At 25.7% G+C, this 17932-nt stretch overlaps 1 protein-coding gene across 1 annotated transcript; it reads left to right on the top strand.

The window, feature by feature from the left end:
• Window positions 1–3399: 3399 nt before the first annotated feature.
• On the top strand, window positions 3400–7894 carry LOC114129759 (uncharacterized). The gene is made up of 4 exons (XM_050206742.1): window positions 3400–3807; window positions 3879–4354; window positions 5711–6245; window positions 6787–7894. Exons 1-4 carry the CDS (start codon window positions 3633–3635, stop codon window positions 7440–7442), a joined length of 1842 nt encoding a protein of 613 aa, XP_050062699.1. The 5' UTR covers window positions 3400–3632; the 3' UTR covers window positions 7443–7894.
• The last annotated feature ends 10038 nt before the right edge of the window (window positions 7895–17932 follow it).

The following is a 17932-nucleotide window of genomic DNA, read 5'->3' on the forward strand; positions in this document are numbered from 1 at the left end:
GTTTAAAGTTAAAATAATTTATCAATAGTTGTATACCTATGTCCTACATGTATATAAATATAATATATTTGATTGTAAAATTCTTATTACAATTAAATACTTGTAAATATATTTATATAAACATTATTTTTTTATTTAAATAAAATAAAAAAATTCAAACATAAGTATTATAATATTAATAATATTATTGTATGATATTTTGACATTTGGGTAGAACTGTAGAAGGACCAAGTATATTCATATTTCATACTAGCATAATGTTTAATATATTATAGTGATATTAGGTACTAAATATATGGTACATACTTCATAGTAAGTACTATAATATGTGTACATAGGTTGGAAACGGAAAATAAATTGTTAAAATTGTTATTAATTTATTATTATTTATCAGTTTATCACCTATACTCGAATTCAGTACAATATACTTATTACTCATAAGTTAGACTAATTTTATTAAATATTTATGTATTGAAAACGATTAGGTAAGTTCATTAATATTCAAGTTTGTTTTATGAATTATTTATTATTGCTAAAAATAGGAATTCAATAATTTATAATTAAGATATGCTTACTTTTGCGGTTTTCTATAAACCATAAATATTTTACTAGACATAATTTTCAATGGATTATATAATTTGGTACCAATACTTTGATATTTTTGGCTGGAGTAAAATTGTAAATAAAATATATTTAAATATTGTATGTATTAGCAATGTACAACGATCAGTATTATAGTTAATAGTGATACCTACAATCTACATTAATATTTAGTAAATTAATAGGTATCTTACATATTTTCTGTTAAGTAATCTATTTCCAATCAACTATGACATACCTATTAAATGTGCAATTCTAATTTTCAATGTTTGTTTATAAAAAAGTCGGCCTTAGAACCACACATTGCTGTTTATATTGTCAAGAACTAAATTTAAACTAAACTTAACTTAAAAATTTTAACTAAATTTATTAAAATCATTAAAGCTTGAAAATTATTTTGAAATAGGTACTTATACAATTAAGTAATGAGCTAAGGTTCAAAAATTGTATCCCTTAAAAACATCACTGGAAATCTTAAAAATTGTTCAGTGTAAAGTCACTATATTTTTTTGATATTCAATACTTAAATTTTAAATGTATTATTATTATTATCTTCAATCTATTTTTGCTATTTTATTATTATTCAATAATTAATATTAATCCTATACGATACAGTACACATTTCAATAAATCATATTGATACATAATAGATACTTATTTTTATATGAGTACCTATATTAAATAATATATACAACAATAATGAAATTAATTAAGTTGTCGGTATATAAATAATCAATCAATTTAAAAGTATATTTAGTATACACATTATATAGTAGGACTTGAGAATGTCCTAATACGGTTGATGACAATATGCGTTGAGTGGTATACACCACGGATTCCTATATTCTGTTAAAAATATTATTCGGGTACATATTTTACAAATTATAAATTTAATCTGTAATATATTTGTCCAAATCAATAACAAGTACCTAGCAAATGTGGTCAAGTCAATGAAAAGAATTAACTGTGGCTAGTTAAGTTAATTCAATAAAATTTCCTTCAGTTACAGTTAACAAACAAAAAAAAAATTAACTAGATAAGTTAAAAGTTAAGATAGAAAATAAAATTAACTTAACTCAGTTAAAAAAAAGTTAATTTTTTTTCAATTCATAATATTCATGTCAATAATTGCACTAGTATTTTGATTTGTACAAGCATTTACCAAGACGCTTAACACTGTGTAAACATTAAATTTAAAATTATTATTATTGTACATACCTACTACATTGTTACTAGAAACTTATAGGTTACATCTATACATAAAAAAAATTTAAATAAACTTAACTGTAAAATAATGATAATTAACTATAAAAAACTAAGTTAAAACAGTATTAAATTTAACTGAATAAGTTAATTAGTTAAAAACAAAAATTTGACACAAAAAACACACTTCATTGTAAAATTAATACATTTATCACTCCACTCAGAATCTAAAATTATCAATCATCAGTTTAAAGTTATAATAATTTATCAATAGTTGTATACCTATGTCCTACATGTATATAAGTATAATATATTTGATTGTAAAATTCTTATTACAATTAAATACTTGTAAATATATTTTATATAAACATTATTTTTTTATTTATATAAAATAAAAAAATTCAAACATTTGTGTACATATTTTACAAATAATAACTTTAATCTATAATAGATTCGTCCAAATTAATAACAAGCAATATATTTATAAAATATATATTTTTTGAATAAAAAATGATTCGCCTGCTTTTTAATCTATCAATCTAAACAGTTTTATTTAGTCACCGATAAAACACTTTACAAAACATTTTAATCAATATTGTTATTTTACTATTTTTAAAAACATAGTATTACGTACTTATCTTAATTAATTGTAAAAACACAAATTATTATTGTATTGTTTCAACAATAGCAAACACAATTTTAAATTAGGTTATTATAGGTATAATATTTATTATAAAAAATATTAACATTAATAAAAATTTTATTATGATAAAAATATACTGTAAACTTTTTAGTTTAATCTTTCCGTTTAACTTTCTAAGGTATTTCATATACTAAGATTGTTAAGTTTTTATTATAATTTATTTATTTTAGAGTTACATTTCAGGTCAAAAATATAATACTTACACTATCGTTACTAATTTTATTATTACACACTTTACTGATATAATATATAATACCTATCTGTGGTTCATTACATATTCATTTTTAAAGCATGCTACCACTTTTTTTTGAGGATGACATTTTTAGGAAAAGTGTGGAAAGTCACATCATCTTGATATATATCTGTTGAATGAAATTAAAATAAATATTTTGTACATGTTTACAGTTGCACTCTTGTTTCTTTATAATTTGTAAAACAGAGTAGTAAATTGTACACAGACAATATAATTTGTAAATGTAGTAGTAATAAGTTAACATCTTACATTGTTTTATATTGTGGAACGTGACAATATTTATGTAATTTTGTTTTTTGCAAAGTTTTGGTATTGTGGCATAATAAGAAATAATTAAGAATGATCTATAATTATTATGAGTAAGCAGCTACCGTCTATCAAATGCGAGAGTGTAATCAAAATGACAAAATCAAAATACCAATTTTGGTTAATAAATTATGGCCAATTCTCAATATTACATTGTATTCATCGACCTATTCAGTTTTCATGTCGGCGCACGGCGGCCGGCTCCGTAATAACGTTTCATACCACCTCCACCGGGTGTCAGCCACTTCGTTTTTTATCGCGAATAATATAGATAACAATTTTTATAAGCTTCAAAGCATGTTTATATTATTGATAACAGATTGTCATTCTTAATGATAACAACCATTATAAAATAATAAGTAACAATGTAACATGATTTGATTTTGTAGTTTTGTACGATATAGTACGACTCAATAATTCATGTTTTTACTTTTTAGTCATTTAACGATATAACTTTTGCTTTAGTTATTGAAAACAATAAATATAGGTATCGAGTATAATTTTTACCACGTACTAAAATCTTAGTCCGTGATTTTTGTATATTTTTACGAATTTACCGGTGTAATAATGGTAGTCGTTGAACATTCAATACAAGACCGTATCCGTCGAAATGACTACGATCAGAATGGTGATAAAAGTCAACAATTATTAGTAGATGAAGATGCCGCTATCGATTTCGCTATAGCAAACTTTTGTCCTCGACTACGTGATGCTATAAGTGCTCTTTCACGTCATAAAGTTGGTGAGTTGAGCTACAATTTTATTTAAACTGTTAGTTACCTTTGCTTAATATTGTTTCATTATTTTTTATAGGTCCATTACAACAACGTGTGCATTTATCAGATTTTCAAAGTTCCACCCTATCTTCTTTACCGACAGATGATTCGAGTTCATGTATGCAGCCTTCTCGCAACGACAAGTTTGTCCTTTCCTTACCATATTTGTATGAAGAAAATTCACCTGCATCCAGTCATAATTTTATGGTAAGGTGGTCTATAATTGCACAATGTGGCCGTCCAGATAAGGCGCCTGAAGTTATTTTACTGGAAATGGATAATTCATCCATAAATTTGGGATACAGTGAGGGAACATTACGTAGGACACAACAACGTCGCCAGTATCAAACTAATCAGATTTTTCAAGAACGTTACTGGCAACAATATGTGGCCAGTGATGCATTTTATATACAGTGTTTAACTAAGTGGGACAAAATGAATAATAACGGCTCAAATCTATTGCAATACTGTTTATTAGCAGATCAATTATATGAATGTTATACCAATTTCCAGGTATGAATATTGAATATACAATGTATTACAGGGCTTATTCTAAGGATTTTTTTATAACTGCATAAAACAACAGTTAAGTGACTATAATGTAAACAAAATAGCAGACCGCTCCCGCATGCTCATCTATATTTCACCAACTAGTTAATAATTACAGTATGGCCAGCAAAAAATGAGCCGTGACCATTGTGTTACTAGTGGTGAATTTTAGCGTAACCAGGGATTCTCCGTTTGAAACTACGGCGAGTGAAAAGTGAGCGTTGACAAAAAAATTTAGTTTCTTGATGAAATTCGGCCACCCGGAGCACTGGTATTGCGGTTAATTTTTCACTGGCTGTACTGTAGTATGTTTCATTAAAAAGTATGATTAATCTCAATTAAATTTCACGGCAAACACATTTTCAGATTTTTTATCGCACTAATATCTAGATCCTTAGAATGGACAAAATATAGGTACTTTACTGTTCAAAAAAAAAAAAAAAAAAATAGGTTATTATCAAATCAACTAATGAAAAATTATTCCAACTAAATTATAATAAATACATGTGAAATATTGTGATTGTATTTTAAACAGTATATCAAAATATAAGATTAAACATATTTATTATTTAATATAAACTAAATATTGTATAATATTATAAATATTATATAATAATTTTTTAGTAAGTATTTTTTAAAATTACGTTTAATAATTGTTTACCAGAAGTTTAATATTTAAATATTGACAAGTACTACGAGTATTTTAGAACAAGATCAGCATATTATATATTATACTTCTTACAAACAATTTTTTGCCTAATTTTTTTTCATTTGTTTTTTGACAATAATTTTGACTTGCTTACAGTAGAACTAATTTTGTGTGGTTAAATTTATGTTAGAGTGAATTGATTCGTTTATTAAGTTGAAAAGAGTAAGTCAGTAAAAAAAAAAATTCTCCCCATACTTAACTTATTCTAATAACATAATAGAAATTAATTTATGTTTATCAATATCTAGTTATTAAATTTTAATGCTTTAAATTAAAAAATGTTAGTATAATAAGTAAAATATATATATATCGGTTTTAACTATATTAAACATATGTAAGACGGTCTTAATATATTATAACTTATGATTAATTATTTTCAACCCATTGGTTATTTAGCTATAAAAGAAAATTATTATTTTCATATTATAAAAATAAAAATATTAAAACACTTTTTTTTCTATTCTTTGTAAAATAATCAGTTATGTAAAACATTTTTCAAGTGCACACCTAGCTTTCTTAACTATGTAAAGTATGTTCAAATACATTTTAGAATAAGCCCTGAGTTATAGATTCTAATGTGTTTTTTTTTAATAAATTCTTTGTTTATTTAGCTTTACAAACTCAAGATTTCATTAAAATCTACACCATCAATGATACAACCACCTTCACAACTGGTTCTAGCATATACTCAATACAAACAACTAATTAAACTGTCTAAATTAACCATGGCAGAATTAGATAATGTAATGACCGATATCAATGTCGAGATTTTTGTTGATTTAGAAAATGGCATTAATAATTATGATGATCGCCGTAATCAAATAACTTCTGCTGCTACAGTGCGTATGCGTGCTATAATCAGTATAATTTCATCAGAACAAACAGTAACACCATTAACTCCTGAGGCCACTGATTGTAAGAATGATAACAAATTATTACAACTTGCTTCAGTAACTGGAATCTTTCAATCAACTGGTAATAAAAATGCCACCAAATCAGGTGACGCCAATGCTACTTTAAATAAAAAATTTGTAGTAAGAATTTTAAGTTCAAAATTAAGTCGTATAACACCACAAGGAGCCATGATGTCAATGATGTTAAATGCTATAACAGATCAATGTTTAGACTCAACAGTGATAGATTTTGGTGAGTAATTAATACAATCATATATGTATAGTTAAAGTCTAAAATAAAACTAATTAAGGTACACACTTTTTATTTCAATTCTCAAAATTGATTGATTAAGTAGCTTAAATAAACCAGTAGGAGAAATTACACACCATACTCCTCTTAATAATAATGAATAAAAAGTATTCAAAATTTTGTATAATGAATTTCATAGCTTGAGAATACTTAATTGAAATTTTTCATAAAGTTTAACAATAATAACAACTAAAAGAAAAGTTAAAACCCTATTTTTTAATTTTTTTTTTAGTATGACATATTATCTTCCATAGAAGCATAATAAAAATTAATATATATATATTTATATGTATATTGTATACATTATTCATTATTAATCAAATTTATATTTATTAAATTTCATCATTTTTAAATATTGTGATTTCAGTTTAATTTTTACAAACTACACTGTATAAAATAAACATAAAATCTTGTTTTTAAAGCACTTAAACTTATATTTATAAATTATTAAATTTGTATTTATGAATTCTTTGTTGTTTTGCAGTAACATACGTACGCAGAGTCCAACAGGCCGCAGTTCAATCTTATAATTATTATGACAACAGTAATAATAAAACAGATAAACCATCGTCTGATATCAGTGATAATTATTCAATGAAATTATTACTTGAAGCTCTAAACGAAGCATTTTGTGATCATCCTTCTAATGGTAATTGTCTTTTAGATTATCAAATAGACAATGATGAAACATCTACTAAGAATACAAGTTTTATTCGTTTTTTGTTGATCGATGAAGATATAGTCACAGAAACTACACAACTTAAATACATATTAACTATTGAATACAATAAAGAGCTCCATGAAAAATTACAAAGCTCTACAGATTTGGAAAATACTAATCAATTTGATACTAAAGAATCAGTTCCTATAATAGCATTACGTTCTGTTTATGATGATGAAAGTAGCGATAATTACTTAAATATTGATATTAATGATATAACTGAAACTGATAAAAATTCTGTTAAATATAATAGTGAGTTAGCCAAAGTTATTAAAATTACTGCCATAAATGGAATGCGAATATTACGTAAAGATGTGTTAACACCAGTGTTGACTCGATATAATAAAGAATGGGCACCTACTGATCCATACTTTGTGGCTTCTTCAAGTACACCACCCCCATATCCTGCAACACTATAGAATACAATCTAATGTTAATATTTTATTCATTTTTTTTTTTAAGTTAATGCAACTTTTTGTTATAATTAAGTTTTGAATATAATGTAATGGGTAAAAAGAAACTAACTAAAACAAATTTTATTTTGTGCAGAAAATAAATTATGTTTGTTATTTAATGTAATGTATTAGTTTAATAATGAGATTATTTTTAATTTGTCCTATATTTGTTCATGAACCATACAAGACTATATTATTATAAAAAAAAGTACTCCTTTATAATACAAAAGTTTAGAAAGTATGAACAATGTTTTTCATTATTTTATAACTAACTTATATATTATATTACTATTAGACTAAAGATTCTCATCAATTGTTTAATTTAAGTATCAAGATTTGATATTCTAATTTAAAATATTTATGGTATTCTATATTCATGCATTGTACAAAATAAATATATTTGTTTATATTTTAAATATTGATTATTTTAATTATTAAGAATTGAAAGAGTAATATATATATATATATTAATAATAAGTTTACTTTAAAATAAGCTTTCTTAAGATAATCTTTAAAAATTATTATTCAAATTGTCATGGATTCGGTCGAAAGTTTTAGGTTTTTATATATCATTACTTACCAAATTATACTGCAAGTTTATTAGAGTAAAAAGTGTAAACAAAATAAAAATAAAATTTTTACATAATATTTAATATTAATTTAGGGATTAAGAAATATTTGGTTACTAAGAATATCTTGTAATATTTTGTTGATTGTGAGAAATCAGTGCTTATTTATTTTAATTTTCTATTAATGTAATTTTAACATAGAGAGCTGTCTTTAAATATATACATATTTTTTAATCATTTACCTTCCAATTAAATAAAATAACTGTATTATTTTCTTTTATTCATATTGTAAAGAATGTGATTCATTTTTATAATCAATGATAGTTTCTTATTTTTATTTTTTTTTAAGTTAAAAAAAGAAAAGAATACAATTTTTACATATTTAAACATAGGTATTGTTTTCTATTTTTTCTTTAAATGATTGTTATGAATGTCTTAAGATTATTTGTCGGTATAGTAAGTCACTATAATGAATATATTAAATTTGAACCCAATGATATGTATCATTGTATTCAAAAAACGATTCTGAACGGCATGATTTGTCAGCCTAGGATATAATTTCTAGTGGTTGGTGAAAAAGGTAGTTTTAATGGCCTAAATCCACCAAAATTCAAGTTCTCTTACAATAATAATTATTGTAAGCCAAACCTATGGGAAATCTTGTATTAAATTTTCAACTCTTCACTATTGGACAAAATAATTATCAAACATTCATGATTTTAGCATATTTTTGTCAGTATTTGAACTTCAAATGCTAATAAAAAAAAATTGTGCTTATGATGTATTCTTATAATTTTTGAATCACTATAAAACTAACTTATGACAAACCTTGTATTCAATTTTGAAGTATTTTGAGTAATTTTGCAAAAAATTTTGATAGATATTTATACAAAAAAATAAATAAATAAATAAATAAGAATATTTCAAATACCTATAAATAGCATTAAAATAAGCGAAATATTTTGAAAATCAAATCATGTAAAGGAAATACCAATCTGAGTAACTGGTAAAATTTTCAAGTATCTACAGCTTATACTTTTTGAATAATAACATATATTTAAGATCGTTTGAACATTAATCGTTATCGTTAGGTAATTTTATAAAAATTTAAAATTCAAATGCACTTAACATTTTTCTTATAATGACGCTTCGAGTTTTCTTTATAGCTTTTTGAAGAAAAAATTGTTGAAAACTTGTTGTTAAAATTTTTAACCATGGATATAAATTAAAAAAAAAAAAGGCTAATAAAAGAAAATGTGAATAGATTTTTGATTTTTTTTATTGTTATAAAAAAAAACAGGGACTTACATGCACTTTATTAAGTAGCACAATAATCCACATAATATGCAGTAAAAGTCGTAAAATCCTGTAATAAATTTGCAAAAAGTAAAATTTAAAAAAAGGTAAAAAAAAATGTACACATTAAATTGTTGTTTAGTATTTGAATAAATAATAATGTTCCTATTTATTAAATATAAAAATACATTGTTACCAATTGTACGGGCCGGGTGCGAACAATGATAGTACGCGACGCCCGTTCACCGAAATACTTCGCGCGCCGAACACACCGACCGACCTGTGTTTAAGGTGTGTATTAAACTATATATGATTAGCACTCAACAGAAAGTGGACAGGTTCGTCGAGCAAGCTCTGAGAGTGTTAGTGTGCGGTGATATGTGTATAATTTTGTGTGTGTAAAACTTAAAAACTAGGGACACGGGTAACTCTGATAATAATGGTAACTCAACTGTAAATGTAGTAAAAAATATAATATAATACCTAATATAAAAAAATTAAGATTGGCCCATCAAGTAAAAATGTACATAGAATAACAAAATGCCGGTTCGGCACAACCAGATATAATAAACAAATAGAATTACTGCATGGCCCTTGTGGCTGAACAGTATAAAATATAAATATAATACGGCCCTTATGGCACGACAAAATAATAGTAAGTATATATTATAAGCCCTTATGGCACAACAGAATATAACTCTGATATAGATTAATAGATAACAATAATAATAATAATAATATAATAGCAGCTATCCGAGCTGCAAACTCTTAGTAATAATATTGAAAAACAGCCCTTTTGGCTCGTTATAATAATTAACAATTATAAATTATAATAATAAACCAATACAAAATAAATAAATAAAAACTCACAGATTGTCGGAGCACTGCTGGCCAGCTGCTACCTACACACTCAATAAAATTCACACACAACTAAGTATAATTACAATAAATCAATAGTAAGACGGCAAATTGTAATACAAAAAAAATATAATAATAATGGAATAATAACGCGGCGATTTGCGCACACGTAAATATAAAAGAAAGTAATGCAATTTATTAATATGTTGTGGCGATTAGCGCCCACGCAATAAGGTACAAAAATATGTATATCGAGCATATGTAGTATATAAAAAAAGGGTATAAAAATGACGATTAGCGGCAGTACGATTTACAATAATAATATTCATATAAAACAAATTGTATCAGTATACATAGATGATATTTTATAATATTATTCAAGGCGGATTTACTGCGACGACGGGCGGAGGAAGACAAAACTGTCACGGCGGCCGTGTTAACGAAGCTCGCCTAGCCAGCGAGGCGACGGCGTTAGAGATAATAAATATCATAATAATAATTGGCACATTGTTATATAATACACGGAACAGATAAAAATTAAACATAAATAACAATAATACAATTTACAGGTACATTGTGTCTGCTTGTGTGTGTGTGTCGGTCGGCGGTGAGGCATATTATAATATTTTAAATTCGTACGTTCGCTCGAACACCAATAATGCCTACTCGACTTGTCAATAATATGGATTTACTTATAAGTTCATTATACTTGTACAGAATACCTACTTGCTAATGACTAATAAGAATAATATGAATCAACCAGTCGCGAAAGGGTGTACGTTGTAGAAGACGTTTTTGGTTCGCGTTAAAACCGTTTGAGACGCGAAGGATTAAAACATATGTAACAGGAACATATGTTAATATATGCGGTGATGGTAATTTTAGTAGTGCTACGAGAGTACTTAACTACTGCCGAGCGACAACAACGTCAAAACCGAAGGAGAGGGACATGCGATCTTGATAGGTAAGTCTCATATTCCAGAGGTTTCATGTATTTTCGTTAGGCTTTTACAGATACACATAATACAATGTGTTTTATCGGTAACCAAATAAAAACGTTCGTATTGAAAGATTAAAACACACGCGAATAATTTTTGATTTGAAAAATGAAAAATATATTTCATATAAATATACTAGGTACCAATGGTGGGCATTAACTTGTTAAAAAATTAATCTTTTTTAACTTTTAAACTTGACTAGTTACTAGTTAGTTATTTTTGTTTTTAACTTATTAACTTATTCAGTTAAATTTAATACTGTTTTAACTTAGCTTTTTATAGTTAATTATCTTTAATTTTACAGTTAGGTTTATTTAAATTTTTTTTATGTATAGATGTAACCTATAAGTTTCTAGTAACAATGTAGTATGTACAATAATAATTATTTTAAATTTAATGGTTACACAGTGTTAAGCGTCTTGGTAAATGTTTGTACAAATCAAAATACTAGTGCAATTATTGACATGAATATTATGAATTGAAAAAAAATTAACTTTTTTTTAACTGAGTTAAGTTAATTTTATTTTCTATCTTAACTTTTAACTTATCTAGTTAATTTTTTTTTTGTTTGTTAACTGTAACTGAAGGAAATTTTATTGAATTAACTTAACTAGCCACAGTTAATTCTTTTCATTGACTTGACCACATTTGCTAGGTACTTGTTATTGATTTGGACAAATATATTACAGATTAAATTTATAATTTGTAAAATATGTACCCGAATAATATTTTTAACAGAATATAGGAATCCGTGGTGTATACCACTCAACGCATATTGTCATCAACCGTATTAGGACATTCTCAAGTCCTACTATATAATGTGTATACTAAATATACTTTTAAATTGATTGATTATTTATATACCGACAACTTAATTAATTTCATTATTGTTGTATATATTATTTAATATAGGTACTCATATAAAAATAAGTATCTATTATGTATCAATATGATTTATTGAAATGTGTACTGTATCGTATAGGATTAATATTAATTATTGAATAATAATAAAATAGCAAAAATAGATTGAAGATAATAATAATAATACATTTAAAATTTAAGTATTGAATATCAAAAAAATATAGTGACTTTATACTGAACAATTTTTAAGATTTCCAGTGATGTTTTTAAGGGATACAATTTTTGAACCTTAGCTCATTACTTAATTGTATAAGTACCTATTTCAAAATAATTTTCAAGCTTTAATGATTTTAATAAATTTAGTTAAAATTTTTAAGTTAAGTTTAGTTTAAATTTAGTTCTTGACAATATAAACAGCAATGTGTGGTTCTAAGGCCGACTTTTTTATAAACAAACATTGAAAATTAGAATTGCACATTTAATAGGTATGTCATAGTTGATTGGAAATAGATTACTTAACAGAAAATATGTAAGATACCTATTAATTTACTAAATATTAATGTAGATTGTAGGTATCACTATTAACTATAATACTGATCGTTGTACATTGCTAATACATACAATATTTAAATATATTTTATTTACAATTTTACTCCAGCCAAAAATATCAAAGTATTGGTACCAAATTATATAATCCATTGAAAATTATGTCTAGTAAAATATTTATGGTTTATAGAAAACCGCAAAAGTAAGCATATCTTAATTATAAATTATTGAATTCCTATTTTTAGCAATAATAAATAATTCATAAAACAAACTTGAATATTAATGAACTTACCTAATCGTTTTCAATACATAAATATTTAATAAAATTAGTCTAACTTATGAGTAATAAGTATATTGTACTGAATTCGAGTATAGGTGATAAACTGATAAATAATAAATTAATAACAATTTTAACAATTTATTTTCCGTTTCCAACCTATGTACACATATTATAGTACTTACTATGAAGTATGTACCATATATTTAGTACCTAATATCACTATAATATATTAAACATTATGCTAGTATGAAATATGAATATACTTGGTCCTTCTACAGTTCTACCCAAATGTCAAAATATCATACAATAATATTATTAATATTATAATACTTATGTTTGAATTTTTTTATTTTATTTAAATAAAAAAATAATGTTTATATAAAATATATTTACAAGTATTTAATTGTAATAAGAATTTTACAATCAAATATATTATATTTATATACATGTAGGACATAGGTATACAACTATTGATAAATTATTTTAACTTTAAACTGATGATTGATAATTTTAGATTCTGAGTGGAGTGATAAATGTATTAATTTTACAATGAAGTGTGTTTTTTGTGTCTCTATGTGTATATTGTATACAATAAACAATTGAAAAATAATTTAAGAAGTACAAGATCCCACATAAGTTGTTTTCACATCGGTATAATATTATAAAAAATACATATACAAGATTTTATTTTATAGATGTACTTGAAGTCCACATATTGACAAAATGGCATACTTCAATGATGAATAACAATGTAATTGATGTAACGATGAATTATTTTGTTAAAATTCACAACATTATTTTTTGGGACTTAGAACTTTTACATATATTTTAAAATTAATGGTCTGTATAATGACTAAAATGCAATGATATTATCAACATATTCTGCAGATATTTAGATCAGTTTTAAGATATTATATCTATAATATTAATATGAACCTATTCACACTGTTTATACCATAAAATATTTTTGATAAAAATATGTATTATTGTACTAATAATAAACTAATTAAATAATAATGATAAACAATAAAATAATTGCAATGTTTTCATCAAAAATTAAATAAGTATTAATAACTTTATGTAAAAACATATCATGAAATATTTAGGTACTTATTATTCAGGGATATAGGTTGAAGGCAATTTTTGTTCAAAATTGTTTATTTTTTATAGGTGATGATGAAAAATGTATGTTATAATTTATAATGTACGATAAAATTATATTGTGAAAGAAGTCCGACCAATTTTGATCAGACTATTATTTTTTTTTTTTTTTTTGGGCTCGTTTGGGGTCCCCTTTGGAAAAATCTCTCGACTTTTACTAAACATAACCTATTTAATAAAAGGCGTAAGATTATTTCGAAAAGGGAACCGGAGCTATGTCGAAGGAGGTGTTCTGGGTTCCCTATATATCATCAGCCGGGTCACTGCGCCTAGCAGTAGTCCGGTGTTTGCTGTTCGCGGTTTTCCCTGGTACGGACGTAAGTCAATCGGACCCGTCCGCGTCCGGACCGCGACCGGCGCGAATTTTCAGCGTCGTCGCTGTAGCCAGCCCAAAAACCGGTGATCGCGGAGCCCCCGAAAAGCTCAACGACGCGCCCGAAAGTGAGTCGTCAAAATGCCGTGCCTGCGAACGCCATCTATCGAATGTTCTTCGAAACACGGGAGCGCAACGGCAGCTAGCTGCCGACCGACCGGCCGAACGAAAATGGTAACGCCGGAATACGAGCAGTGGTGAGACGTTACTATATACGCGCCGAACCGTAAAATTATACAGGTAATGTAATATGGTCCAGGCGTCCAGCAGAGGGCATTAGCGACGTGTATTGAATTCGTCACGCAAATGCAGTCGCGGTCAATTTGAAACGAGAAACAAATAAATTTCAGATACTCGTATTGTCTTGTTTATAATATACTATAATATAACGAAAACATAAGTTAGATTAGTGTGAATAATAACTAATAGTAAGTGATAAACTAACGATCGGAGACGTTTTATTTTACCGTACTCGGGCGCCACAATACGGAACACAATAATATGTTTGCTGCAGCAATACAATATTATACAATATTTAAGTCAATATAAAACATTGTTACAAATGTATAAGACACCCGAATATAATATAATGCCATTAACGTATTACGGTATGGACCACAGGTGCGCAAATTTTTTCGTGATTATGTTGGTACAGCGACTAAATAGAGAAAAATGACTCAACAATAATGTACAAATGGATGGTGATTCAATCGAAAGTTAGTCGAAATGGTAATTCTTTAACGAAACCGAAACACTATAAACTATAAACCAACAGTTATGGTTTTTTTGCATTTTCATTGTCATCTGTATTCATGAATAAAGATATGCTTGATTTGTATATTATCTTAAATTGTGTCCGTATTTAATAACTGTTATTCGTTTGCTTACGATATTTATGAATGTAGGTACGTAAAATGGCCGATTAACTCGAATATTCAATAGAGTTTGGATCAGCATTGCAAATTTATTTGCCTAAAGTTGACGATAGATTTACATTAGTGGCATATCGCATTAACGCAATTTGATTAACATATTATATAATTATTACGTGTATTATATGTATTGTATTAACTTGACTAGTTAGTTATTTTTGTTTTTAACTTAATAACTTATTCAGTTAAATTTAATACTGTTTTAACTTAGTTTTTTATAGTTAATTATCATTATTTTACAGTTAAGTTTATTTAAATTTTTTTTATGTATAGATGTAACCTATAAGTTTCTAGTAACAATGTAGTAGGTATGTACAATAATAATAATTTTAAATTTAATGTTTACACAGTGTTAAGCGTCTTGGTAAATGCTTGTACAAATCAAAATACTAGTGCAATTATTGACATGAATATTATGAATTGAAAAAAAATTAACTTTTTTTTAACTGAGTTAAGTTAATTTTATTTTCTATCTTAACTTTTAACTTTGCTGTTAGATTTACATTAGTCGCATATCGCATTAACGTAATTTTATTAACATATTATATAATTATTACGTGTATTGACTTTATATTTTATTCTATACGTTGTATGTCAGTGGTTCTGACCGTTTGAACGAAAAAGATAGCGTCGGAAGACGAATGGTGGTGAGACGTTCCTATATACGCGCCGAATCATAATATTATTTAGGTAATATACAAATATATAAAATATTGGCCAGCAGACGGCATTAGCGACGTGCACTGAATTCGTCGCCCGAATTTATTATCTAGCGGTCGATTTGAAACAAGAAACAAATAAATTTCAGGTACCTACTCGTATTGTCTTGTTTACAATATTATAATATAACGAAAATGTAAGTTAGATTAGTGAGTAATAATATTTAATAGTTATTGATAAATCAACGATCGGAGACGTTTTTTTTTACCTTACGAGGATGCCACAATACGGAATACAATATGTTTGCTGCAGTTATATAATGTTGTACAATATTTAATTCTATATAAAACACTGTAACAAATATTTAAGGGATCTGAATATATAATGGCATTAACGTATTATGGTATGATTTTGGATATTTTGACTAAAGGTACACAGAATACAGATAGCTTATGAGTTAAATATAATTATAGGTACTCATGTCATGTTGACTTGTCGCAGAGTATCAAACTAAATCAATTATAGTCTCTTCACTCGTGCAGTTTTTTAGTTTAGTGTTTGAAAGTATTATTTTGAATAGGCCATTGAATCACATAATGTGATTCACATTAATAGTTAACAAAGTTGTGATATTACCTTATGAACGAAAAAACGAACAATGAAAATAATGAAATAATAGTATATAATTAATATTTATATCGTAATAATAATTCATAGGTATAGGTATGACATACCATACATAGAATAAAATATAAAATCAATACACATAATAATTATTCAATATGTTTATTAAATTGCGATGATGCGATATCCGACTAGGCGATATGCCAATATGCCATCAAATTTAGCAAATAAATTTGCAATGCTGATCCAAACTCTATGAGTAGTTATTCGAGTTAATCGGCCATTTTACATACATTCATGAATATTATATTGTAAGGCAAGCGAATAAGAGTTATTAAATACGGACACAATTTAAAATATGCAATTAGTACATCTTAAATTGTGAATACCTACAGATATATATAAGCAAAACATTTTGAAAATCAAATCGTGTAAAGATAATATTTATTTTAGGTATAATATTTATATTTAAGTGGTTAAATAATTTGTGAAATTTTCGAGTATCTACAACTTATTCTTTTTGAATAATAACAAATATCTAAAATCATTTGAGGATGAATTGTTATCGTTACGCAATGTCGTAAAAATTTAAAATTCAAACCCACTTAAAATTTTTTCTATAATGATGATTCGAGTTTTCTTTATAGCTGCTTGATGGAAAACTTATAGAAAACTTAGTGTTAAATTTTTTAACCTTAATATAAACACATAAAATTTTATAATGTTTAAACTACAAAATTACTAGCAAATTATAGCGATTTTAACATATTTCGTACAAATTTGAATCTTCAACGGTAATAAAAAAAATTGTGAATAATGTTTTTTGATTTTTGATTGTTATAAAAAAAACAAGGATTTTTCATTCACTCTATTAAATAGCATAATAATCCACATAATATTTATTAAAAGTCGTGAATTATGTAATACATTTGCATAAAGTAAAATTTAAAAATAAGTAAAAAAAAACATGTACTCATTAAATTATTATTTAATATTTAAATAGGTAATAATGTACCTATTTATTAACTATAAAAAAAAATGATTTCCAATAATAATAACTCGACTATTGTCAATAATATCGATATACTTATAAGTTCATAATATTTATATAATTATATAGAATACCTAAATGAGCATATTATTATGTTATATATTATTATTATTGATATTATTAATATGAATCAGTCAGTCGCGAAATGGCTTGTAATGATTGCAGAAACATTTTGGAGACATTTTACAAACGTTTTGAGTACGCGTTTAAACCGTTTAAGACGCCAAGGATTGAAACACATTATA

The sequence above is a fragment of the Aphis gossypii genome, chromosome X (assembly GCF_020184175.1).
Source record: "Aphis gossypii isolate Hap1 chromosome X, ASM2018417v2, whole genome shotgun sequence".
Lineage (NCBI taxonomy): Eukaryota > Metazoa > Arthropoda > Insecta > Hemiptera > Aphididae > Aphis > Aphis gossypii.

Bases quoted from the DNA above. Each gene is read 5' to 3' on its own strand.
- LOC114129759 (XM_050206742.1), top strand. From the start codon at position 3,633: ATGGTAGTCGTTGAACATTCAATACAAGACCGTATCCGTCGAAATGAC. The intron at 3,808-3,878 runs GTGAGTTGAGCT...TATTTTTTATAG, and splicing joins TCTTTCACGTCATAAAGTTG to GTCCATTACAACAACGTGTG. The intron at 6,246-6,786 runs GTGAGTAATTAA...GTTGTTTTGCAG, and splicing joins CTCAACAGTGATAGATTTTG to TAACATACGTACGCAGAGTC.